Below are 26,184 nucleotides of genomic sequence, written 5' to 3' on the forward strand. Positions count from 1 at the left end.
TCTCGTGAACCATTGGGCCAAAGAAGTTCACATTTACAAGAAAAATTTCTGACATAGTGTAGATTCAAGTTTGCGAAAACTATGGCCTCCAGGGGTAGATTGGGGCCATGATAAGGACTACGGTTTTACATGCAAATATATATAGAAAGTCTTCTGATATCGACCAAGGTGACTCAGGTGAGCGATGTGGCCCATGGGCCTCTTGTTTCACTTAGTTATGGCCCTTGAGAAAAATAGCATGAATAATCAGTTTTCCAGACTTTTTTTGGTTTTGCTTGAAGATATTCATTTGATATTTGGTATGTTGCTTTGCCATAACAAGTTACAGATCAAGTTCGAACTTCGTCTCGGTCCGTTGATTTTTCAACTAGTTATGGCCCTTGGACTTAGAAAAATAGCACGAATAATCAGTTTTCCAGACTTTTTTTGGTTTTGCTTGCAGATATTTATTTGATATTTGGTACATTGCTTTGCCATAACAAGCTACAGATCAAGTTCAAACTTTGTCTCGGTCCGTTGATTTTTCAATTAGTTATGGCCCTTGAGAAAAATAGCATGAATAATCAGTTTTCCAGACTTTTTTTGGTTTTACTTGAAGATATTCATTTGATATTTGGTATGTTGCTTTGCCATAACAAGTTACAGATCAAGTTCGAACTTCGTCTCGGTCCGTTGATTTTTCAGTTAGTTATGGCCCTTGGACTTAGAAAAATAGCACGAATAATCAGTTTTCCAGACTTTTTTTGGTTCTGCTTGCAGATATTCATTTGATATTTGGTACATTGCTTTGCCATAACAAGCTACAGATCAAGTTCGAACTTTGTCTCGGTCCGTTGATTTTTCACTTAGTTATGGCCCTTGGACTTAGAAAAATAGCACGAATAATCAGTTTTCCAGACTTTTTTTGGATCTGCTTGCAGATATTCATTTGATATTTGGTACATTGCTTTGCCATAACAAGTTACAGATCAAGTTTGAATTTCCATTAAGTTATGGTCTTTGGACGTAGAAAAATAGCATGAATTGTTAGTTTACATCCAAGTTTCTTATCTCTGTAGATAAGAATTAAGAATCATTCCTATCCTGGTTCCCCAATTTTCCCTTTTACCATAACCTACATAATGAACTTTGAATATTGTTGTGGTACAGTGATTTTTGCAACCGATAGGGGACTATGTACTGCCATTTAATACTCTCAGAATGCTTGTTATATATATTTCATGCAGTAAATTTATTAATCGATAGATCTCTGAAACCTAGAAATTCAATTCTGAACTGGGGATTATTAATGGAATTTTGCAAATCTTTAGATGTGATTTGAAGCAGTAAGTAAGTGAGCTTTGTTTATCAGGAGCAGATTATGATGACACTTAAGGACATTGTGAAGGAGGCCAGCAGGCAGAAGTTTTATCTGGACAGGCTCATCTCTCTGGTGATCCAGGAGTCGCCTTGGTTACTGGACCAGGTGGATGCCAACTTTGACGATACTTCCATTGACAACAAACTGGAGGAGTTTTGTTGATTTGAATATGTTTCTGTCTGTCTGTTTGAGTCTGCCCATAGCTTCAGCCTTCAAGGCCATAATTATGTGTAGTATTTCATAATCTAGTTCCATTGGACATGCAGATAGTTGCAAAACTGTAGCTCTCTGAAAAATTATTGGGACAATCAGAGAGCTACAGATCCACCCCTTATTAAAACCTTTGATTTATGGTGCACAAAAAAATGCACACGGTTGAGGCCTTATATCATTGTATTCTTGAATTGCCATCTCATAGATTTAGTGTAAGAAAATTTCCTAACATATTTTCCTACTATACTTGAATCCAAACATACCTTCAAATATTCGTTAGAGCTCCATATGACTCGAAAATTCACAGCTTTTTGAAAGTGATATCATTTGTTGACAGAGCCATGTTAGGTAGCCAGTCAATTCCAACCCTGTTGCTATTGGTATTTATTCTTGATATTCATTACATGTTATATTTTCTGTCTTCATTTACCATAAATACGAATAATTAATAGAAATTAAAAAATATAGTTCATCTAAAATTCAAATAAGCTCTAAGATTTGATTGTTGAAAATGCTACAAAAGCATCGTTTGGTCCCTTACCCTCGTGTAGCAGGGATGGGAACCAGACCAGACTAATGAAAGCCATATAGCCGTGGGTTTACTTATTTGAATAATTACTATTTAATTACTATTTAAACTGAACTGGGGTGATTTATTAAAAATATTTGACTAACTATATTTGTGGTGATATTAGTTCACATGTAAACAGTATGAAAATGAACTAGGATTCGAATTAACTGGCTACCTACATAACGGTACAAGAACTCAACAGTGCACATTTTTTTGTGCGCCGTAAATCGAAGGTGGATCTGCAGCTCTCTGATCTGTCCCAATATATTTTCAGAGAGCTACAGATCTGCAGCTATCATGAAGGGTGAAAGATCCATTCATGTCAGGTCATTCTTTATGGTAGGTTTGTCAGGGTGTTGTGTTTGTTTGCTAAAGAGACATTGTAACCCTTATTAAGTTTTGTACACTGAAAGCATTCCGGATTTAATTACCAGGATTCCTTTGCAATGAGAAATATTCTGTCAAATTCACTTCTATAACTGAATGACATACAGAAATGGATAACCTGAAGATGTCAAACTGATCTCAAAAAAGTATTTTCTTGATTGAAAGTGGTTGCAAATGAATATAGATACAATAACAATATTTATATCTATATAACAGTATGTTCCCTATGCATCATCCCTTGGTACCTTTAGTTGTTGTTCAAACATATTGTACTAAGTCGCAATGTTTATAATGTCTATGCCCCTAGGGGCCCATTATTTGGCAATAAACTATCTCTATCTGTAGCTGATCTTTGATGGTACTGTACATCTGGAGATTTTCTATAGACTTGCTTTTTGTTTGATAAATGTGGATTTATATGCGCAAGAAAATATTTTGCAAAAATAAAGGCCTTGAAATGCAACTTTTGACACACTCCAGAATGTTTTTTTTTAATATGTAATGAAATTTCCTTTTTTGTCTGGAGATTGTTCATACAAAGATTTTTGTTTTTGAATTCTATTTTTGATATACAAAATTTGTTTGTGGTTGTCAAAATGTTTGTATTTTTACAATTGTATGCTGAAGTTAAATAGATCAATGTTATTACCAGTTTGTTAGGTCACATGGGTCACTTGGATGACCAATTGCAATTGGTAGTTGTCTTTTGTCATCTATCAAGTGTTTACATTTGAAAATGATGAACTTTTTCTCTGAACGTACATGGCCATTTTTCATCAGATTTGGTATGTAGCATCTTTGAGGTGAAGGAAACTAAAATTGTGACTTCCATAGTCATTGCATATCTTAGGCCTAAGGAGTGGGGTCAAAACCTTAAAAAATTATCAAATTTCTAGAATTTGCTTCTTTACTAAGGGACATCAAGCGTGTATAGTCATGACATGCTTCTTACAAAATTGTGAAATTTATGGTCCTTAGGTCAGGTGTTCTGGTGTTAGGGTCAGGCTTTAAGACTCACATAGTGAAAATTTGTGATTTATTTAAAAGTCTTCTCTATTCCTGGATATCAAAAAATCAAACTGAATACATGTACATAGTAATAATGAAGAAAGATTGTGAAATTCATGGCCTCTGGGTAAAAGGATCTGGTGCTAGGGCAGGAGTTAAAACCTTAAAAATGATTCATCTTTGAAAATTTGCTTCTTTCCTGGAGATGTAGTAGACAAACTGTGTGTATAGTTATGATGAGCAAGAATGTCTCAACCAGAAAATTGAAATTCATAGCCACTGGATCTCTTTTTATTGGGTGGGGATTTGTGGCTTGTTTTGTATAAGTGCATTCTTTGAAAATCTTCTTTACTCCTTCACAGCTTGAAGAAAAACTATGTATGGTTATTAATGCATAGATTCCTCTACTGAAATTGCACAAGTCATAAGGCCTGGTTCAGGGATAGGTTGAGGCCCAAATGGATAAATAGTGAAAATGCATTTAAAATATAAAATTGATATCTTCTTCATTACTTCTGTGTATTGTGAAGAAAAAGTGTGTACATGGTCTTAAAAAGCATGTGGCTGTCTACCAAAATTGCAAAATTCCCTATTACTGGGCAATGAGTTCAGGCCCTTTAGGTGAGGCCCAAATGGGTACATAGTAAAATGCATTTAATCTTTTAAAATTGTCATCATTTCTTCTACTAATGTGTATTGTGAATAAATACTTGATGCGAAGAGCATGTAGCTCTCTATCCAAATTGTAAATTCCCTTGCCCTTCCCCTGCTCTAGAGCAGAGCCAAATAGGTAAAAGAGTGCTGATACAGTTATTTTATAAACCATCCTCTTTTCTTCAGAGCATTGTGACAAAATACTATATGTGTGGTTGTAAAGATTGTGTAATTCATGACCCCTGGAGTAGTTTATGAGGCTTCATGGAGCAGCAGTCCAATAATGAAAATACAATTCGTGAGTCGTCCACTTCTGCTTCATACCTAGATATTTTATTGAAAGTAGACATTAATGGCAAACTGACAACTCAACTGCAAGACAAGCAGGATAATTTCAGGTTCTCCATCGTCAACTTGCCATATCTATGTAGCAATATTCCATTATCACCTGCATATGGTGTTTATATCTTTCAATTGATTCGATACCCACAAGCTTGTTCTGCATATGGTCAGTTTTTAAATCGAGGCAAGCTACTGACAAACAAGTTGATGGTACAGGGGTTTCAACAGTTTCGATTAAAGTCAGCATTTCGGAAATTCTATGGTCGTTATTACGATCCAGTTTGCCAATACAACCTATCACAGGGTCAAATGCTGTCTGATGTCTTTCATACCGATTGTTAGACCGTTCTTAGCACATTGATTTTGACTTCGGATAACTCCATTTACCTGATCAGGATATAAAGCTTACGGCAGGTGTAACTGTTCAAGGGATGCTTACTCCTCCTAGGCACCTGATCCCACCTCTGGTGTGTTTATGGGTCCGTTGTTTGCCCAACTATCTATTTTGTATTGCTTATAGGAGTTATGAGATTGATCACTGTTCGTTATCTTCACCTTTATAGGAGTTATGAGATTGATCACTGTTCATTATCTTCACCCTTCACTCTTAAATATTGAAAAAAGTTAAGGATGATTTACTTTCATTTTTTTTGTAAATAAATAATTGTACACTAATGTTTCATTGAGCTGTTCTTTGAAGAGTTGTTGCATGTTACTCAGGTGACCATTAGGGGCTATGCACCTCTTGTTGAATTATTTAAGTTTTTGTTATTTTACTACCAAACTGTATTATTTTTGTTCAGAGTTGAGAGCTTTAAAAACTTCTTGAATATGACTTATTTCAGTATTAGAGGTATTTTAGCACAGCAAATTTTAATATTGACAATTGTCTTTGCACTAAAACATTGTCCTATCATTTTCTGTATGAATGAAATGTTTATTTTTCTTTCATTCTGGACCTTATTATTTATAGGATGTTTGTGAAAGTATGGTCTAGTCAATATACTTGTATGCATCACCATGTATTTTAATTGTCATAAAACATGTACTTAACACAGTCTGTATGTATACACACATGTTTTATATATTGTATTTCCTAATTGTCATCTAAAATATTGTCAGGCTCCATAATGTTATCTTTGCCATTGTGAATTTGAATGTGATTGTGAGAAATCAGTTTTGAATATTTCACATGAAAAACTGGTTATAATCTGTTGCCATACTGGTTAATAAAGTTAACCTAAAATGAATATTGGGTATTTATTGTACATGTACATAGACACTTTGTAATGATTTGAAGTTCTATCTACACCATTCGAAATAGATTATTTATCCAGCTGTATCTATGTCCTGTATTGTTCCAGCTTTGATGGAGGAGAAAACTCGCTACCCCCCTCCCCCCTTTCAATACAAATTTTGATTAAGTGTAGTTCATTTTCCAGGGCCATTGTTCAAATAAAGTTTTTCTCTTTAAATGTGTTTCATTTTGTCACATTTAGGCCTATATACACATATATAGCTGGCCCCAGAGAAGATGACAATCTCGGCAATTTCGATATATAGATTGTGATTAGGATTTTTCAAGTCTTAAACTGTTTTTGGATACAATTATTATCCATTACTTATTTTTAAAAAATCATTTGTTAAAATTTATCCTTACCATTTGATCAGCAGAGTATTTTTTAATGTGTTTCCACATTGAATAATGAGGCAACAGTAAGAACAATGTTATTTGAATTGAGTCACTCATTACTAGAAAGCCTATACTCAGAGCTATATAATCATATGAAGAGGGAACAATTATTGTGAATGATGAAAAGGATATCATATGAATCAAGTCATAAAAGCACTTTGAATGAATTGTGGAAAACCCTTGGCAGATACAACTTGGACAACCTTAATTCTGTCTGCCTTCCCACGTCGGTGTTTGTACCTGTCAGAATTTCTTTTTGGGAGGGGGGGGGGGGTCAAACTTATTTCTGCGATAGCGCCTTGTTCAGCGAGATATGTAGCAACCACTAATGATACAAAATTTACTACTTATAAATGTAAAATTCATCCACTAATACATTTTCTTTTTTATCATTAGTGGAGGACACTGCAGATTCCACTCACATTTTCTGTCTGTCCTCTGTTTCCGTTAGTGTTGTTTAATATGTCATCAGTTTAGATTTGTATATCATTTCCGAACGACAGAGTATCTCTCCTGGTTGAAGAGATTTCAGAATAAATATTTCTTCCTGCTTCCTCTTCATTGTTGACAGGTGTCTCGATCACGTGGTGGTTGAAGTTAATTGAAACTGTGTCTGTTTGTTTAGTTAATTCAGCAAGCTTCTTTTGATCTTTCCTGCAATGATGATTAAAACTGCCGAATTGGTGTAAAGTCACACACACACATATATATATAAAGACAAATCAAATAATGTTGATTCAACAAAAACTTTCGAGCGTGTTCGGAGTCATGTTCTTTGCTTCACAAACGCTGATAATACGGGCGTTCGGTTTCATATCTTCAGACGCAAAATAAGCTTGGGTTACTAATACTTCATTTTAAGATGGACAGAAATATATATGGAGCGCCAAATTAACATAAACTCAATTATTTGAAGATATCATCAATTCAATTATTGCTCTCTTTAATTGAATTAATGCGCGCATTAAATCAATTATTGCTCTCATCAAATGAATTAATGCGCTCATTAATTCAATTATTGCTCTCTTCAATTCAATTGATGAGAGCATCAATTGAATTAATGAGAGCAATAATAGATTTGATGCGTGCATTAATTTAATTATTGTTCTCTTCAATTCAGTAGATGAGAGCATCGATTTCGTAGAAATATTGCTCGCAATAATTAATTTATAGCTCGGTATAAATAATTTGATGATCTCTTTAATTCATTTTAAGATATCTTTAATTATTTACAATGCTTTTGTATACGGAATTAATTAATGCGCGCATCAATTCTTTTACAGAGAGCAACAATTCAATTAAAGAGATCATTAATTCAAATGTGGATATGTTGAATTGAAGATATCTTTAATTATATAGTTACTCTCTCTAAAAGAATTATTGCTCTCTTCAAATGAATTAAAGATATCATTAATTCAATTGAAGAGATCAATAATTGAATTAATGTGCGCATTAAATCAATTATTGCTCTCATCAAATGAATTAATGCGCGCATCAATTCAATTCTTGCTCTCATCAATTGATTTAATGCGCACATTATATCAGTTATTGCTCTCTTGAATTGAATTGTAGCGCGCATCAATTCAATTGTTGATATCATTAATTCATTTGAAGAGATCATTAATTCAATTAAATCGCGCATCAATTCAGCTGAAGAATCAATGCTATCATCAATTCAATTAATGCGCGCAATAATTCAGAATTGAAGATATCATTAATTATTTGAAGAGATCTTTTATTAAATTGTTGCGCGCATCAAATGAATTGATGATATCTTCAAATAGTTGAAGATATCTTCAATTATTTGAGTTTATGTTAATTTGGCACTCCTTGAATATAAGCCTATGTACGTACACGTATCACATAAAACACGTCGGGCAATTCTCGTTATTTTATTCTCTTTTTACACTAACGAAGCCACCGTATACAACGTCACACTCTCGGAGTCGTCACTGTGGATCATAAGGGCTTGGCTCTGAAGATGAGGGCTCGGCTCTGAAGCGGAGAAAACGCAGTATCACCGGGTATGAGATCGATTTTCTCATAAATTACACCATATTGCATAGAGTGTGGTAGATATATTTTGATAAGTCAAATTTGACTCCGAATTTCAGAAGCCCCTCCTTCTTCAATGGCTCAAAGACTGTATTCTTATATAATCTAGGTGGGCCTCCGTGGCTAAGTGGTTAGAGCATTGCGCTCAAAATCACACGGCTTCTCACCCCTGTTGGCGCGGGTTCGAATCCCGCTCGCGCCGGTAAGTGAGAAAGTTTCCCAGTTTACTTTCGGAAGGTCGGTGGTCTCTTCCCAGGTACATTGTATCTGGGTTCTCTCTTTCACCAATAAAAACTGGGCGCCACCAGATAACTGAAAAATTGTTGATTGTGGCGGAAAACATCAATCAATCAATCGATCAATATATAATCTAGGGGCATCTTATAGCGAAAATAAACGTAATATTTATTAAAAACCAATACTTGAACTAATTACTTTGTGTAAGATTGTATCCTTGCAAGAGTATTTGAAACCGGGTACCTGTAAAATGTGAAACGAAACGAAATCTGCCAAAACGAAACGAAACCTACCGAAACGAAATAATTGTATATCATGATAATAAAAAAAAAATTAATGGTGTCTCAGGTCCTTGTGAAAGTTACCAAATATAAATGAAATTCTCTTCCCTGTTGATGTGGTCTTTCGGGTTGACTGATACATTTTTAAGTGGTCCATCGGTTAGTTTAAAAACGGATGTCCCGTGTCACAGTAGGTGTGACACGCTAAAGAACCCTCACAGTGGTTATGAGCGCCGAGCATAGGCCTAAATTTGAAGCCCTTCACCGGTTTTGGTGACGTCTCCATATGAGTGAAAAATTCTCGAGAGAGACGTTAAGCAAGATACAATCAATCAATCGGTTTAGGCATCAAACATTGTTTGAAGAAGCTAGTGTCAGAGAAAGTTGAAAGCAGAAAGACGTTTAACCTCTTATTTTACCTCTAACTGCTGAGGTGCAAGTATTTTCAATAATGGAAAAATTATATAGTACCATAATATATGAATACAATTCGGTAAGATATATATTATGGATATAGTAAGTCTAAAGATATATCAATGTATTTGGGGTGTTGCTAAAACGGGGAATTGAAAATGGAACGGAAAACGGAAAATATTTCATGTACATGTAATATTATCTGTTGGAATCCCCATGGCACGAATTGTGTTCCTTTGTTAGCTGACCTGTTTTTATATTCCCATGAAGCAGAATTTATTCAAAAGCTTCTACGTGAGAAGAAAAAATCTTATGTTATGGCCTTCAATTCGACATTTATATATATCGACGATGTATTATCTATCAACAAGAATAATTTTCATTCATATATTGATTCAATATATCCCAGTGAACTCGAAATGAAAGACACCACAGAGTCGTTCACTTCTGCTTCATACTTAGATATTTTATTGAAAGTAGATATTAACGGCAAACTAACAACTCAACTTTATGACACACGGGATGATTTCAACTTCTCCATCGTCAACTTCCCATGTTTATGTAGCAATATACCATACAAATACACATACATTTTTGCCCAAAGGCGGATCCAACTCCGGCGACCCCCTCCCCTTCCCCCGTTTAGTGTGTTTCCCCAGAACTCCGACCTGTGAGACTGTAAACCTCCGTTCTGAAATTTCTGAATCCAAAACTAATTGCACGTGGTATAATTTAATTCACTTCGGATATGTACTTTGTGCTTACTCATCCCCCTTCCAACTTCTGATGTTTAAAACTTTGTATCAGTCAACCCGAAAGGGAGGCGAATTTCATTTATACATGCATGTGGTATCTTTCAATGGGGTCTGAGATTGCCATTTTTAATTACTATGATCAAAAGTGTTCGGTTTTATAATCTGTTTCGTTTCGGTAGATTTAATTTCGTTTCCGTTTCGCATTTTATAGGTACCCATTTGAATCCGAATACAAAATAGTTTTAAATGGAAATTTTTACTGACCTTGCCCATTTACAATTCGTTAAAAAAATAATAGGAATACAGATCGTCGCAACTTTTTTCATCCTTGTATATTTGATAAAAACTGACAAGAAATGAAAATTCAATTGTATACTCAAACAATTTCGTAATATTTGTTTCAGTTACCTTGATCTTTACCCAAATCATTGAAAACTAAGGAGGAATATAGTTCAGTGCACAAGGTACAATTCCTCCAAATCGGATAAAATTTGGGACAGAAAATGTAGCATAAATCTTTGTTCCAAGATACTTAAAATTTCGCTTCCAGCGATGTTACATTTCATTTTTAACCTTGACCTGTCACCTGTAACCTTGAAAACCAATAAGAACCAAGATCTCTATACAAGGTATCATAACCACCAAACAAACGAACGATATGATGTATCTCTCCAAAACGGTTTGTTGGAGGGGATAAAAAAGAAAAGTGAAACGAGACAACGATTACCTTCTGTGTAAGGTATAGAGTCCAACCATCAACACCAAGGTCATGACAAGGCCGATAATCAACAGAAGTAGCAGGCTGGTCTTTGATGTCGAACCTGTTGGATTTTCAATAGGACAGGAAATTAATTCGTGAAATATTAATTTACTGTCTTTCATACTTAAAAAAATGTAACTGGTTCCATAGGAAACACCGTTTTGTCAATCTTGAAAACGTTAGCTCATTTGCTTAGATTACATGCTACCGTTCTTTGCTAGTAAACAAACCAGCGAACCTTGCGGGTGTCTGGTGTCTGTAGGAAAATTCGTCAACGCGTCCACAGTCGTACCCGTGTACGCAGCTAAAAATGTTGATTTGCAACTAATTTGAAAATTTCCTGGAAAGTAAAAACAGTACGAGATTCAAGTAAACTTATTCATTACTAACATTTCATTACATTTTCGTGAATTCTGTGTCAGAATATTTACAAGGTATGGTATAGAAACTTTTGAAACTCCTTTACTTCACCAAGAGGATCCACATGGAGCAAGTACATGCAATAATAAACAATACTGAACACAATGAATGAACACAACAGAAAGGCAATATCGTATAGATATGGACAGTACATCTTAATAAAGGCAGGACCTATCAAATCATAGTAAATTTGTCTTCACAATTCATTAATTCACTATAGCTAATAGTATTTGGACAATCAATCCAGTGTTTTGGTAAAATCTACACCTTTCTGGAATAGAATAAGTACAGTTGAACAGATAGTGGAATTCATCATCTAATTCTTGTTTGTTACAAAGAGTACATGATCGTTTAGACCTATCAATACTTAAAAACCTGCCAGTTTCAATTAGAAATTTATGGCTACTACATCTAAAGCGACAAAAGTTAAACAGTAAATCTTGTGGTAGTGTAATCAATAATTTTTATAACCAAATGTTCTTACACATCCTATGATTAGAACATTTAGACACATCCTATAATTAGAACATTTAGACACATCCTATAATTAGAACATTTAGACACATCCTATAATTAGAACATTTAGACACATCCTATAATTAAAACATCTAGACACATCCTATAATTAAAACATTTAGACACATCCTATAATTAGAACATTTAGACACATCCTATAATTAAAACATTTAGACACATCCTATAATTAGAACATCTAGACACATCCTATAATTAAAACATTTAGACACATCCTATAATTAGAACATTTAGACACATCCTATAATTAGAACATTTAGACACATCCTATAATTAGAACATTTAGACACATCCTATAATTAAAACATCTAGACACATCCTATAATTAAAACATTTAGACACATCCTATAATTAGAACATTTAGACACATCCTATAATTAAAACATTTAGACACATCCTATAATTAGAACATCTAGACACATCCTATAATTAGAACATTTAGACACATCCTATAATTAAAACATTTAGACACATCCTATAATTAGAACATCTAGACACATCCTATAATTAGAACATTTAGACACATCCTATAATTAGAACATTTAGACACATCCTATAATTAGAACATCTAGACACATCCTATAATTAAAACATTTAGACACATCTTATAATTAGAACATTTAGACACATCCTATAATTAAAACATTTAGACACATCCTATAATTAGAACATCTAGACACATCCTATAATTAGAACATTTAGACACATCCTATAATTAGAACATTTAGACGAGTTGTATACTTGATCTTTCCAGGATTCAACAAAATAGTCACACAAAGATAGGTTAAATTAAAATCAACATTCACATGTTGATCATTCCAAATCTGGATATCATCAGTCCTAATTAAGATATCTTTTATACAGTTTAACCACTTTGAGTGATACACATTTCCCTTATCTAAATATATAAAACGCTGTACAAAGAAAAGGAGACATGTTCATGTTTACCATTTATAATGCGTTAAAAGCCAATAATTCTTACACTAATAGGAATAGACATAGGTATTCTACCAAGTTCACCATGAAGCATATATGTCGGTGTACATTTTCTAACTTTCAGTATATATTTACAAAATTCAAGATGTAATCTTTCAATGATATTATTATCTTCACAACCCCACACTTCTGCTCCATACATCTAGATTGGAGCAATCATTGAATCAAACAATTGTTATAATATATCTATACAATTGTAATAATATATCTATAGGTAAGCATAATTTTCTAGATTTGTGTAATACATAGAACGTGGCTTTCCTTGCTTGTTGTACAAGTATGCTTTTTAAAGATTTCAAACAACCCTTTATAGAAAATTTAGTACCTAAATATTAAAATTCATCACCATTAAAACTGAATCTGATATTGTCTACATGACGATTCTTACCAAAAAAATGACAACTTTGGTTTTCTCAACATTGACCTTTAAATTCCAAGTCGGACAATACAAGAACATTGCATTTAAAGAAAATTGTAGTTCTTCTGCAGGTTCAGCTAATATAAAATACAACCTATCATTGGGTCAAATGCTGCCTGACGTGTTTCATGCCGGTTGTTAGACCATTCTTGGCACACTGATTTTGACTACGGATGACTCCGTTTACCTGATCAAGATGTGGGACTCACGGCGGATGTGACTGGGCACCTGGTCCCACCCCTGGTGTGTCCGGGGGTTTGTGTTTGCCCAACTATCTATTTCGTGTTATGGGATTGATCACTGTTCGTTATCGTCGCCTCTCATTATAGTGTCGTTAGCATATAACAATAGATATAACTTAAAATATACTTCAATTTCTGAATCTGTGCAATATTACAAATATCAATGAGATCACGATATGAATGCGGCATAAAATCAACCATATCATTGAGAATTATAGAAAATAAGAAGGGTGATAGATTTTCACCCAGTCTAACTCCAATAATTGAACTGAAAATACCTTAACAAATAGAACCGACTAGGTGTTCTTTTACACGTTCTGTCAATAACAATCAGTATCCTGCCATCAATAGATGTACGTAATAATTTTTGCAGAGTCAAAAGCTTTACGATAATAAATAAAGACACCATATATAGGCCTGTTCGAAAACGTGAGGTATCTCTCTTTGTATTCTAATATTTAGTGTGCATATGATGACAACTTCCGGGCAGTAACACAATCATACTGCGCGATATTTGAATGTCTTGTTATTTTAAAGGGAAAGGCAACCCTAACCACATCATTGTTTTTATGAATAAAGTATTACTTACTGATATCGTAATTGACAGTCTTTAACAACAAAAATCCTTGCTTAACAATTAAATCAATATTAATCTATCATGTATTTTAAATTACCCGCCGCTAAGTGTCTTATGCTATATTTTCCCCCCTTTTCCTTTTATATCGTATTCATGTTTAGATACTAATTTATGTTTGTGTATATGTTTTAATGCAGGACCACAATGAAAACTAGTTATATGCTAATTTGTGTTATCCTGGATAAATAAAGACTATTATTATTATTATTATTATTATTATTAAGAGAGTGGCCATTGAAGTTTAATTTATGACGTCACACCGTCTATTCCGGTTTATTTCATCAGCAGCACTGTAAACATGACAAGTCACGAACAGGGAGCCGTATAGATTTAAGCCCGTTCTTTCGCAAGAAGAAATTGAGAAAAGAAGACGTTCAATCGAGTCGCAGACAAGGCAGACGGTAAACGTTCTTCATACAAATGTCTTGATCCTCAACTTGTCATTACGCAAATGATGGATCCATAGTTTACGTAGTCTTTTCTTTTCAAATGATCGACTTGGTTGAGTCGGGAATTTCGAGAAAACTACAACCTTGTTCCACATTTCCCCTTCGCATTAGTGTAATTAACTGCTTGCCAGGAAGGTATCAACTTATTTATTCGTAAGATCTCCCACATGCACATCTTTGATGATCTTACAGGTGCTTGGGTTCAGGACACCCCCCCCCCCCCCATGTAATTCAAAATAAGCCCTTTTAAAAACAATACCCTCACTGGTTATTATAAGTTCTGTTATAATAACCAGTGAGAGTATTTTTTTTTTTAAAAGGGCTTATTTTGAATTATGTTGGACTTTATGGGTATGCAAGACGTTGTTGACATGCATAAGAAATATTTTCAAGAAAAAAATAATTAAATCAACTCATGTAGCTTATTCGGGGGGGGGGGGGGGGGGGGGGGGAGTCCTGAACACAAGCACCTGTTGATGATCTTAGAATCTCATCAAAACCGGAACAGACGGTGTGACGTCAAAATTATTGATTTTTGTGGTCTTAAATACAAAAGAGTTAAACATCATGGCAGCCTTTATAGATCGCGGGAATTTCAATTTTTGACGTTTTCAAACTAGTACTGAAGCTTATCTAGGCCATATATCAACAGAATTGTATGACAAATCTTTATCATATGATTGATCTTATCATTTATCATGTAAAAATCTTTTGGGTTGCCTTTCCCTTTAATATGCAAAGATGGTTATTTTAGATCGGTAAAGTTGGCTACTAGTAACCAGCTACTAGTAACTGGCTACTTAAAAAGAGAAAAGTTGGCTACTAGTAGCCAGCTACTTGAACCAGGAAAAGTTAGCTACTAGTTGCCAGTTACTAGTAGCCAGCTACTAAAAGTAAAAAACTTAGCTACTCGTAACCAGCTACTGCAAAATATAAAAGTTATAATTACTGATACCCAGCTACCAAATCAAGGTTAAATGGACGGTATATCAAATGAATGAAGGTCTGAATTGAATCCGTATCATTTTAAAGTAAACACTTAGTTGAAACAGTTTATTCGTATTTTGCATTGTAAAGTTATGTAATTGGGCATAATTGAGCATGAAATTTCATACGACTCCTCGTCCTCTTTAGAAATAAATCTGACAGATAATAATTTTCAAACTCATTAACCGTTATCTGGTAGCTGGATGCAAGGTGAAGATAAAGAACAGTGATCAATCTCATAACTCCTACAAGCAATACAAAATAGATAGTTGGGCAAACACGGACCCCTGGACACACCAGAGGTGGGATCAGGTGCCTAGGAGGAATAAGCATCCCCTGTTGACCGGTCACACCCGCCGTGAGCCCCATATCCTGATCAGGTAAACGGAGTTATCCGCAGTCAAAATCAGTGTGCCAAGAACGGCTTAACAATCGGTATGAAACACGTCAGACAGCATTTGACCCAATGGATATCAGTAATTATAACTTTTATATTTTGTAGTAGCTGGCTACGAGTAGCTACGTTTTCTTACTCTTAGTAGCTGGCTACTAATAACTGGCTACTAGTAGCTAACTTTTCCTGGTTCAAGTAGCTGGCTACTAGTAGCCAACTTTTCTCCTTTTAAGTAGCCAGTTACTAGTAGCTGGTTACTAGTAGCCAACTTTACCGATCTGGTTATTTTCACATATTTGAAGGAAATCTGTGGATTGGTTTTTTTTTTTACCGTGAACATATTTGCTAGCGTGATTGACGCAAATACAGCAATATCTTTGCGGCATTCTGCGCTGTTGATTATGATGCTTCTCGAATATACTACTCGGACTAGTACGCCCAGGATCAAGGAAAGATAACTCGTGTGTTCGGATTGGTCTATATCAGCCATAGATTATAAATTACCTTTAAGATGAATCCAAGTTCTTCCAATCCTCTCCGTTGAGATGTCTAAGTTGTACCATTTGTTATTGCTAGAACTGTTACGCAGGGTGATATCTACACCATACACGTCCCTGGTATTGTCTGAAAGGTAATAAATTTTATTGACTGCTCCTATAACAGGGGAGGAAACTCTCGGTATGTTCCTGGTAGAAATAATATATTTTGTAATGGAAACATCAGTAAATAAAGACCAAATTCAAGAATGTATCAATAATATTTAAAAGAAAACATGTTGACAATTAAAACCGTATAATGAGAACTCACTGTATATAGTTTCATCATCCCTATAAATAACCAAACGTGTTAGTGACAACTCCAGCAAGGATAGGCGACGTACTGTTCCATTTATCTCACAGGAAAAGTTTCCACCGAGATCTTCTGTAATAAGGTGAACATCTGTGATGATCAATGTACTTTCATTTTTCCCCAGGTGGATGAATTTCTCCCCTGAAACGAAGGTTATCTGGTTTAAGGCGGTATACTACATCGTCATAATGGCTGACTTCCTTTTAAAACATGAATGAAAGTATAAATATCAACAACATTTGTCTATTCCTTTTAAATAGAATTGTCTGAGTAGCTCGATGGGTTAGCTTGTCGATTGCAGAACTGTAGGCCGCGGGTTCAAGTCTAGCAGGGTTTTAAATTCATTTTTAGATTACTTTCTACCAAAGTAAAACTGCATTTTTTTTTCAATAAATAAAGTAAATTTGAAAGTTTTCACTTTCCCGATATTGTTGTTCATATCCTTCACTTTTAATCCACATCAAATTTCTCTAGTGTAGGATTACTCCTTAAGGCGTATATGAAAAATACAGTGCATCGGTATGTGGTTTAATTTTTGTCATAATTCTATCCCCCCCCCCCTCCGTAAAGTGTAGACTACTAGAAATATTTACAATGCCGTGAAATCATAAAATTCATTGGAACCAATTATAACTAACTACCCATGCTGATCATATTGCCAATTACTTAAAGTTGTGTCATTATGAGCAAGGAGAAGATAGCATGGAATCAGACGTTGAATTTAAACGATGTTTACTCCAGACCACGTCCGAAGGATGTACACCTGACGTTTGGACCCCACTCCCTTCAATCATATTCTATATATGTGTCAAACAAAACTGATGACATATTTCCAGAAAATTCATGGATACTAGGTCTGATGTATCTGTTTTTCGATTCTCAATGTCGCTTTGCTTTTTCATCAAACTTTTAAAGTCAAACAGTTTTACTGGATTAATTATACAATAAATTAAGATTAATAAATATATAATAAGGTGAGTAATTATATGATAAGGTGAGTAATTATATATAAGATGAGTAATTATATAATAAGTTGGTAATTTTATGATAAGGTGAGTAATTATATGATAAGGTGAGTAACTATATAACAAGGTGAGTGACTATATGATAAAGTGGGTAATTATATAATAAAGTGAGTAATTATATAATAAAGTGAGTAATTATATAATAAGGTGAGTAATTATATAATAAGATGAGTAACTATATGATAAGATGAGTGACTATATGATAAGGTGAGTAATCATATGATAAGGTGAGTAATTATATATAAGATGAGTAATTATATAATAAGTTGGTAATTTTATGATAAGGTGAGTAATTATATGATAAGGTGAGTAACTATATCACAAGGTGAGTGACTATATGATAAAGTTAGTAATTATATAATAAAGTGAGTAATTATATAATAAAGTGAGTAATTATATAATAAGGTGAGTAATTATATAATAAGATGAGTAACTATATGATAAGATGAGTAAATATATGATAAGATGAGTGACTATATGATAAGGTGAGTAATCACTTGATAAGGTGAGTAACTATATAATAAAGCGAGTAATTATATGATAAGGTGAGTAATTATATAATAAGTTGGTAATTTTATGATAAGGTGAGTAATTATATGATAAGGTGAGTAACTATATAACAAGGTGAGTGACTATATGATAAAGTGGGTAATTATATAATAAAGTGAGTAATTATATAATAAAGTGAGTAATTATATAATAAGGTGAGTAATTATATAATAAGATGAGTAACTATATGATAAGATGAGTGACTATATGATAAGGTGAGTAATCATATGATAAGGTGAGTAATTATATATAAGATGAGTAATTATATAATAAGTTGGTAATTTTATGATAAGGTGAGTAATTATATGATAAGGTGAGTAACTATATCACAAGGTGAGTGACTATATGATAAAGTTAGTAATTATATAATAAAGTGAGTAATTATATAATAAAGTGAGTAATTATATAATAAGGTGAGTAATTATATAATAAGATGAGTAACTATATGATAAGATGAGTAAATATATGATAAGATGAGTGACTATATGATAAGGTGAGTAATCACTTGATAAGGTGAGTAACTATATAATAAAGCGAGTAATTATATGATAAGGTGAGTAATTATATAATAAGATGAGTAACTATATGATAAGATGAGTAACTATAGGATAAGGTGAGTAATTATATGATAAGGTGAGTGACTATATGATAAAGTGAGTAATTATATAATAAAGTGAGTAATTATATAATAAGGTAAGTAATTATATAATAAGATGAGTAACTATATGATAAGATGAGTGACTATATAATAACGTGAGTAATCATATGATAAGGTTAGTAATGGTATGATAAGATGAGTGACTATATGATAAGGTGAGTAATGATATGATAAGGTAAGTAACTATATAATAAAGTGAGTAATCATATGATAAGGTGAGTAATTATATGGTAAGGTGATTAATTATATAATAAGGTGAGTAATTATACAACAAGATGAGTAATTATATGATAAGGTGAGTAATTATATGATAAGGTGATTATTTATATAATAAGGTGAGTAATTATACAACAAGATGAGTAATTATATGATAAGATGAGTAATTATATAATAAGGTGAGTAATTATACAAGGTGAGTAATTATATGATAAGGTGAGTAATTATATGATGATTAATTATATAATATGGTGAGAAACAGATTCCTGTAAACAATCAAGGGTTCCTCACTTTCAACTGCACTTTCAAAGTAAATGAGCTCTGATTTACAAATTCCCGGTCAACAACAGACCAAGGGGATGAACCTTATTGGTCTCTTAATTCATATCTCGCCCTACACAAAATCGACAAACCATCGCAATTTTGCTTTTTATCCGCGCACTTTGTGGCCTTTTCTCCACAAATGCTCATTAATTGGCTTAAGGTGGAGTGACACACCCGGTGATTTTTTTTTTTACCTATTCCTCATAGATTCATAAAATATATTCAATGACCCCATATCACAATTTCCAATTGCATTCTCTAGAACTCCTCATTTTTTTGTCTTTTGAGATATTCCTGTTTACGATGCTATTTGCTACACGGGTAAAATAAATTTTCACCAGAAGACAATGGAGTTTCACCGGAATTACCGCCATTATGACGATGGCTCATTATCCTATTAAGGAAACAATTATTCATCCCATTGAAGAGAGAACCAAAATAGATAAATAATAATAATAATTAAAAAGATAAAAAATTAAATTAAATTAAAAAAAAAAAGGGTTTATGTTTCTAGTTGAATTATTTGAAGTAGAAAAATTTCCCCTGAAGATTTTTTTTTTTTTTTTTTTTTTTTTTTGGATTTACTTGGCTAGATTTGTAGTACTTCACCTACAGCTGGTGACATCTCAATATGAGTGAAAAACTCTCGACGGGACGTAGAACAAGCAAACAGAGAAACGAACAAACAAAAACTTACTTGGCACACATCTATAAGTGAAGCTGGTAGCTATAAATTCCCTTGTCAAGTTTGTTTCTTGACAAGTTCCATGAAAGGCATCAAATGATTTGTTTAGTGCTGTCTTATCCAAGACACACCGCTTCTTCAGGTTACATGTTACCCCTACGATAAATTGACTTCTATCACTGTCATGGCTGTCTAAGCCGCTCAGAGGCAAAGACTGGGTGCAGATTTCAGATCTCGATGTGCCATTGCACGGCTTTTCGACAACACGAAGGTCTTTAACGTTTTCTGATGTGATCAACTGTCTTTCAACGTAGATGACGTCATTGTCGTGGCACTCCATTTCTGTCTCCTCCAAAATATGATCCAACATTCTCCGGCATGAAGTATGTTTAGTCTTGGTTGAAGCATCAAAACCTGTATGTCAGTGTAGAAATTTAAGTTTAAAACATTCCAGTATTCCATAACTTTCAGGTAATCAAGAATTGTAACCTACCTTCTAAAAATAATATAACAAATGAAAAAATAAGATAGTTTTTCGTAAAAACCATAGCTATAATTGCTGTGAATTTAACAAACAGAGGAAGTCCCTCTTCTCCAGATATTTGAAAACTTACTTCCCTATTTAGCTAAACTATTGAATACAAGTGAATAAACTCTTCTATCATTTTGAATCAAGGATTTTTTTTTTTAGCAAATTAAAGATGACGATTGCGTTGAATCAAGATTCTTTATCTAAGCACTCTTACTATTGAAGCAAAAACAGGAATGTCGATTGAAAAGGATGATTAGATAAAAACATTTCCGTCATTTAGAGCTCTTTTACGTTCTATTAAACAGGTGAGCTGGTTACTACGAAAAACCACGTTGGTTTGATAGTGATGCCAATATCATACATGTACCAATATACTTTATTGAAATTGCTACCAAGTCGGAACTTCCTCTGATGTATTTTTGATGTGCCATCTTTTTGCTGTAGACCTAATCAATTTTATAATTTTTGCATATATTGTTCTTCCGTAAAGTTAGGGGATCAGCATATTGATATGTCATTATGTATTGTGTGAATAGTTTTTGGTCTGATCCCCTTATTATATTATGTATATATTTTTCCTTATTTGAGTCATTTGAATAAATGACATATTTCATATCTACAGTGATGTTATTGATCTAAACTCAGCATAAACGGAGCTGGGGTGAGTTTGTGCTGCATGAGGAAACATAAATAAAGAATATGTGCTCGGTTGACTGATTGATTGTATCTGGTTTAACGTCCCTCTCTTTAATTTTTCACTCATATGGAGAGTCACCAAGACCGATGACGGGCTTCAGATTTAGGTCTATGCTCGGCGCTTACGGCCATTGAGCACTGAGGGCTCTTTAGTGTGCAACACATCTGTTAAGTTCATTTCCGAGGACCCTTGACATTCACACCTAATCAAGCTAATGTCGAGCGTTTGGCGATGGAACTACCTGCTTTAACTAATTAGGTCTGTCGCGGACAGAACACGAACCACTACCTCCCGCATGCGGGGCGAACGCTCTACCTCTCGACCACCGCGGTGGTTATCATGTGCTAGATCATTTTCTAGGTATGATTTTCCTCTATTTCAGATTAAGTATCGTTCAAACAAATTTCCTTATTGTCAGGAAATAGACAAATACAACCTACTCCACATATTTAGAAGTCGCTTATATTAAACTTTATCTGTTATACTAAAGTAAAAATAAATCCCCGGTAAAATTATTTCTACAGTTCAACATCTGTTATTTTGAACTTGGAGATAGTGAATAATTCAGGTTGGTACCCTAAATTTTAAATTATCCAGAGTAGACTGTAGTGTGAGTTTCTATTTGCTCTCTCGTCCTTCTTCTGTAGAAGACCTTCTAACTTTTCTACTGTTTCTATCACATGTTATATGTCTTCAAACATATCAACTTCAGACTACTTGGGCTTTCAAACGAAATTCTCCAAAACCACGTTTCAGTTTTAAACACATTTAATATCCTAGTCAATGAGACGAATGCATTTGAGTTACCATAACTATAATTCCATACTCCACAAAGATCGCTACAGAGATATATCGCAGGATCCAGTAAATGTTCTACCAAGTCCCTATCTTTACAAATATCAACTGCTGTGAAGGAGATACTTCATACGTACTGTGTAAGACATTCTTATGAGGCCGAATATATTCAAAAGCTTCTACAGGAGAAGATTAAAAACAAACCTTGTTGTGGACTTCAACTCGACATTTAGATATATCGACGACGTCTGTATTACCTATATTCACTTTCATTCATACGTCGATTTGATATATCCCAGTAACTTCTAAATAAAAGACACACCACAGAGTATTCCACATCTGCTTCATATTTGGAATGTTTTACTGAATATACACGTTAACCGCAAACTAACAACTTGACTTTATGACGAATGGGATTACTTCAGCTTCTCCATCGTCAAATTCCAATATCCATGCAGCAATATTCCATTGTCTCCTACTTGGTGCTTGTGTCTCCCAATTGATTCGATACCAGATACCATGTTCTGCGTATGCTCAATTTCTAAAACGATGCAGGCTACTGACAAATAAGTTTATATTACAGGATATTTATCAGTCTTGTTTACAGTCAGTATATCGCGAATTCAATGGTCGTTATAATGATCTTAGTTGGAAATAAACCCTGTCATTAAGTCCAAAGTTGTGTGAAGTGTCCCATACACATTGTTAGGCCATTCTTTACATACTGATTTTAACTACGGGTTACTTCGTTTACTTGATAAAGATAGAAGGCTCGAGCTCACGGCGGGTGTGACCGAGGAACATGGATGATTACACCTCTAAAGGCTCATTATCCCATCTCTAGGAATCCATGTTTGCACAACTCTCAATTTCGTATTCTTTTTTGGATTTATGAGATTGATCAGCATTCGTTTCCTTAACCCTTTTCATTTATTAATTTTAAAGTGTTATGTAGGTTAAAAGTCAAATATATGACATTCTAAAAGTTGCATCATTGGACATCAACGTCATTAAAACAAAACTGAAGATTCATACATTTCCCTATTCAATTAGGCATTTAACTATGTGTACACATAGCCATTTCACACCATCATCACTATTGCAACTCTACATGTAATTAAATACTAGTATTGTTTCAAAATGCTAGCTCTCCGGCATTTGAGCACCACCGCTCAAGATGCTATACCTATGTAGGTACCATTTCAATACTTATTGTATTTGCTCAGATGTACCGTGTATTCGTTACGTAATTCTATCCAGTTAAAAAAATCGTGTCACTTCGAAATTAGAAAGGGTGTGGAAAGACTTTTTAAAAGTGATTTTCTAATCCAAAAGTTATTAATATCCAGGATTTTACCATTTATATTTACCTGAAATACAGTCAAACTTTATCCCCCACTCACGCGTATTTTAGTGTAGTTAATGATACAAATACTTGGGACTAATTCACATGTTGTAAATTCATGGATTCCCCCTTCAAAACAGGAGAGAGAAAATTCTCTATTTATTAGCCGAAAATTTTGTTTCGCGGTCAATGATTGAAAAAAAAGTTATGATCCCCACTTTTTATTTTCCATTTTGAATTTTGAGGCAAGATGTTGCAACTTATGTTTAAGTTTTCAAACTGATAATACCCCCTCGATGAGAGGACTCGTCCAAATTAGATCAAGCCAATATTCCATAAAATTCTTTTATATAGTGTAGGTTTCCATAGGTATCATTTGTTCGTAGAAAGCTTTATCTATATACAAGAGGTCCGTGGACCACATTGCTCACCTAAATCACCTTGCCCCATATCTTAAGATTTTCCATATATATATGTAGGAAAAACTTTGGTCCCTATTGTGGCCCCAACCTACTCCCGGGGATCATGGTTTTTAAAAACTTGAATCTGCACTATGTCAGGAAGCTTTCATGTAAATGTTAACTTCTTTGGCCCAATGGTTCTTGAGAAGGATTTTAAAAGATTTTCTCTATATATTAGTATGTAAAATTTTGATTCCCTATTGTGGCCCCATCCTACCCCTGGGCGCGATGATTTGAACAAACTCTTGAATCTGCACTATGTCAGGAAGCTTTCATGTAAATGTAAACTTTACTGGCCCAATGATTCTTCTTCAGAAGAATTTTAATGATTTTTCCCTATATATTTGTATATAAAACGTTGATCTCCTATTGTGGCCCCATCATACCCCTGGGGCCATGATTTGAAAAAACTTGAATCTGCACTATGTCAGGAAGCTTCCATGTAAATCTCAGTACTTCTGGCCCAGTGGTTCTTGAGAAGAAGATTTTTAAAGATTTTCATTATTTATTCCCATGTAAAACTTTGACCCCCTATTGTGGCCCCATCTACCTCCTGGGGCGATGATTTTAAAAGACTTGATTCTGCATTATGTCAGAAAGCTTTCATGAAAATTCCAGCTCGTTTAACCTAGTGGTTCTTGAGGAGATTTTTAATAACCCCCACCCTATTTTTGCATTTTTGTGATTATCTCCCCTTTTAAGGGAGCAAGACCCTTCATTTGAAAAAAAAACTTGAAAGCCCTTTACCCAAGGATGCCCTGTGCCAATTTTGGTTGCAATTGATCCAGTGGTTATGGAGAAGATGATGAAAATATTAAAAGTTTACAACGAAGACGACGACAGACAACGAACAGATTTTGATCAGAAAAGCTCAAGAGCCTTCGACTCGTGTGAGCTAATCTTCTTCTTCTTCTTGTCGTTCGCCTGAGCTAATAATACATACAGTATTTTCAGTGCATAAAGATCATTACTTATTTTCATTTTATTATAATATGAGTGTTTTTCATTCTACATATGTATATATATTTTTAGAAGATTTGATTCTGCATTGATTTAATGCAATAATTGATTTGTATTGATTGACAACATTACACAAAACAAGTTTATGTAAATATTAAGATTGAAAGTATATTTTATGAGCAAAATTGTCATGTTTAAGACACTGTCGCTCATTAACAAACACTATGACAATTATAATTCTTTTTGTCTTTATAATTTCCCTTTCATTGTAGAAATTGAAAGGATTGAGAATCCTACAAAGCTCGGGTTCCAACCGCTTTGAGGCACAGTTATGATGATGCCGATTGTGCACAATATTTAAATCTGACAAGAGAAATAAATCACAACAACTGAATGCAAACTATTTCTTTATTGTAGTTCATAAAAAATTCACATCATAAAGGAAAAATAGATATTGCCAAGTATAGAAATATACAAGTAACCTACAGGTAATATGATAGATAAGTTTATTAATTAATTAAGTATACAACTTTACACTATAATTGATATTATATTGGGGAGATTGTTCAGTATAAAATTGTACACCACAGTTAATATGTTAATCATAATTTGAATTGTTAATATATACATATACGCAGGAAACAAGTTTACTCAGCCAGAAAATGTAGGTCAATTTCAGCATCCGAAATGTTATTGTAGATCTATCATGCTAAACATAAGTATTACATCACCGATTTAAGATCCTACATATCAAATTATAAAAAGAGTCCCATTGACAGTATATTCATAGAAAATATAATTTGTTTACACAAATATCCCCAGCCCCCCAAATTGTTAGTGCTCCAAATTACACCTTCTCCTTAATGCATGGCATGGAGGAGAAAGTATGAGCAGAAACATAGACATTATGAACTGCACTTTGTGTATTGAGGAAAAAGATGGAAAAAAGATTCAACATCGATATGATCAATGTCATTGTTGTATATGATACAAAAAATAATGACTGTTATGCTGTAGTATTGGTAGGAAAGTGACCATACCCTTGTACATAAAAAATTACCCTATAAAATACTCCTCTTTGATCCACTGTAAATTGTAGGAAAATATTAGATTCCTGGGTCAGAACAATATGAATATCATTAAATGTTAATGAAGTATTGTACAAAATGTCAAGACTATCCGATAAGACATACAGGAGGATAGGCACCCACAAGCTATTTTACATCCTCCTCCCCTCTTAGATCCATTATAACTTTAAAGATAACAATTGGATCCTACTAT

General features: G+C 33.8%; 2 protein-coding genes across 9 annotated transcripts in view; one reads left to right on the plus strand and one right to left on the minus strand.

Moving 5' to 3' along the window:
- LOC125652092 (uncharacterized) overlaps positions 1-5,785 on the plus strand; it is a 41,942-nt gene extending 36,157 nt beyond the window's left edge. For all 7 annotated transcript variants that reach the window (XM_056152681.1, XM_056152669.1, XM_048881067.2 and 4 more), the window contains one exon: positions 1,352-5,785. In XM_056152681.1, coding sequence (XP_056008656.1) covers positions 1,352-1,522 — 171 coding nt within the window. In that variant the 3' untranslated portion in view covers positions 1,523-5,785. The remainder of the gene's footprint in view (positions 1-1,351) is intronic.
- Positions 5,786-6,554: 769 nt separating this feature from the next.
- LOC125652159 (uncharacterized) lies at positions 6,555-20,711 on the minus strand. Of its 2 annotated transcripts, none has more exons than XM_048881155.2 (7): positions 20,607-20,711; positions 20,126-20,527; positions 16,615-16,797; positions 16,312-16,431; positions 10,969-11,070; positions 10,698-10,791; positions 6,555-6,882 (listed from the first exon to the last, which is right to left on the minus strand). In XM_048881155.2, exons 1-7 carry the CDS (start codon positions 20,659-20,661, stop codon positions 6,702-6,704), a joined length of 1,137 nt encoding a protein of 378 aa, XP_048737112.2. In that variant the 5' UTR covers positions 20,662-20,711; the 3' UTR covers positions 6,555-6,701. The 2 variants fall into 2 exon arrangements, with proteins under 2 accessions (XP_048737112.2, XP_056008682.1); XM_056152707.1 differs by having other exon boundaries at positions 16,615-16,725; positions 20,607-20,668.
- Between the last annotated feature and the right edge of the window lie 5,473 nt (positions 20,712-26,184).

Source organism: Ostrea edulis, chromosome 1 (assembly GCF_947568905.1).
Source record: "Ostrea edulis chromosome 1, xbOstEdul1.1, whole genome shotgun sequence".
Lineage (NCBI taxonomy): Eukaryota > Metazoa > Mollusca > Bivalvia > Ostreida > Ostreidae > Ostrea > Ostrea edulis.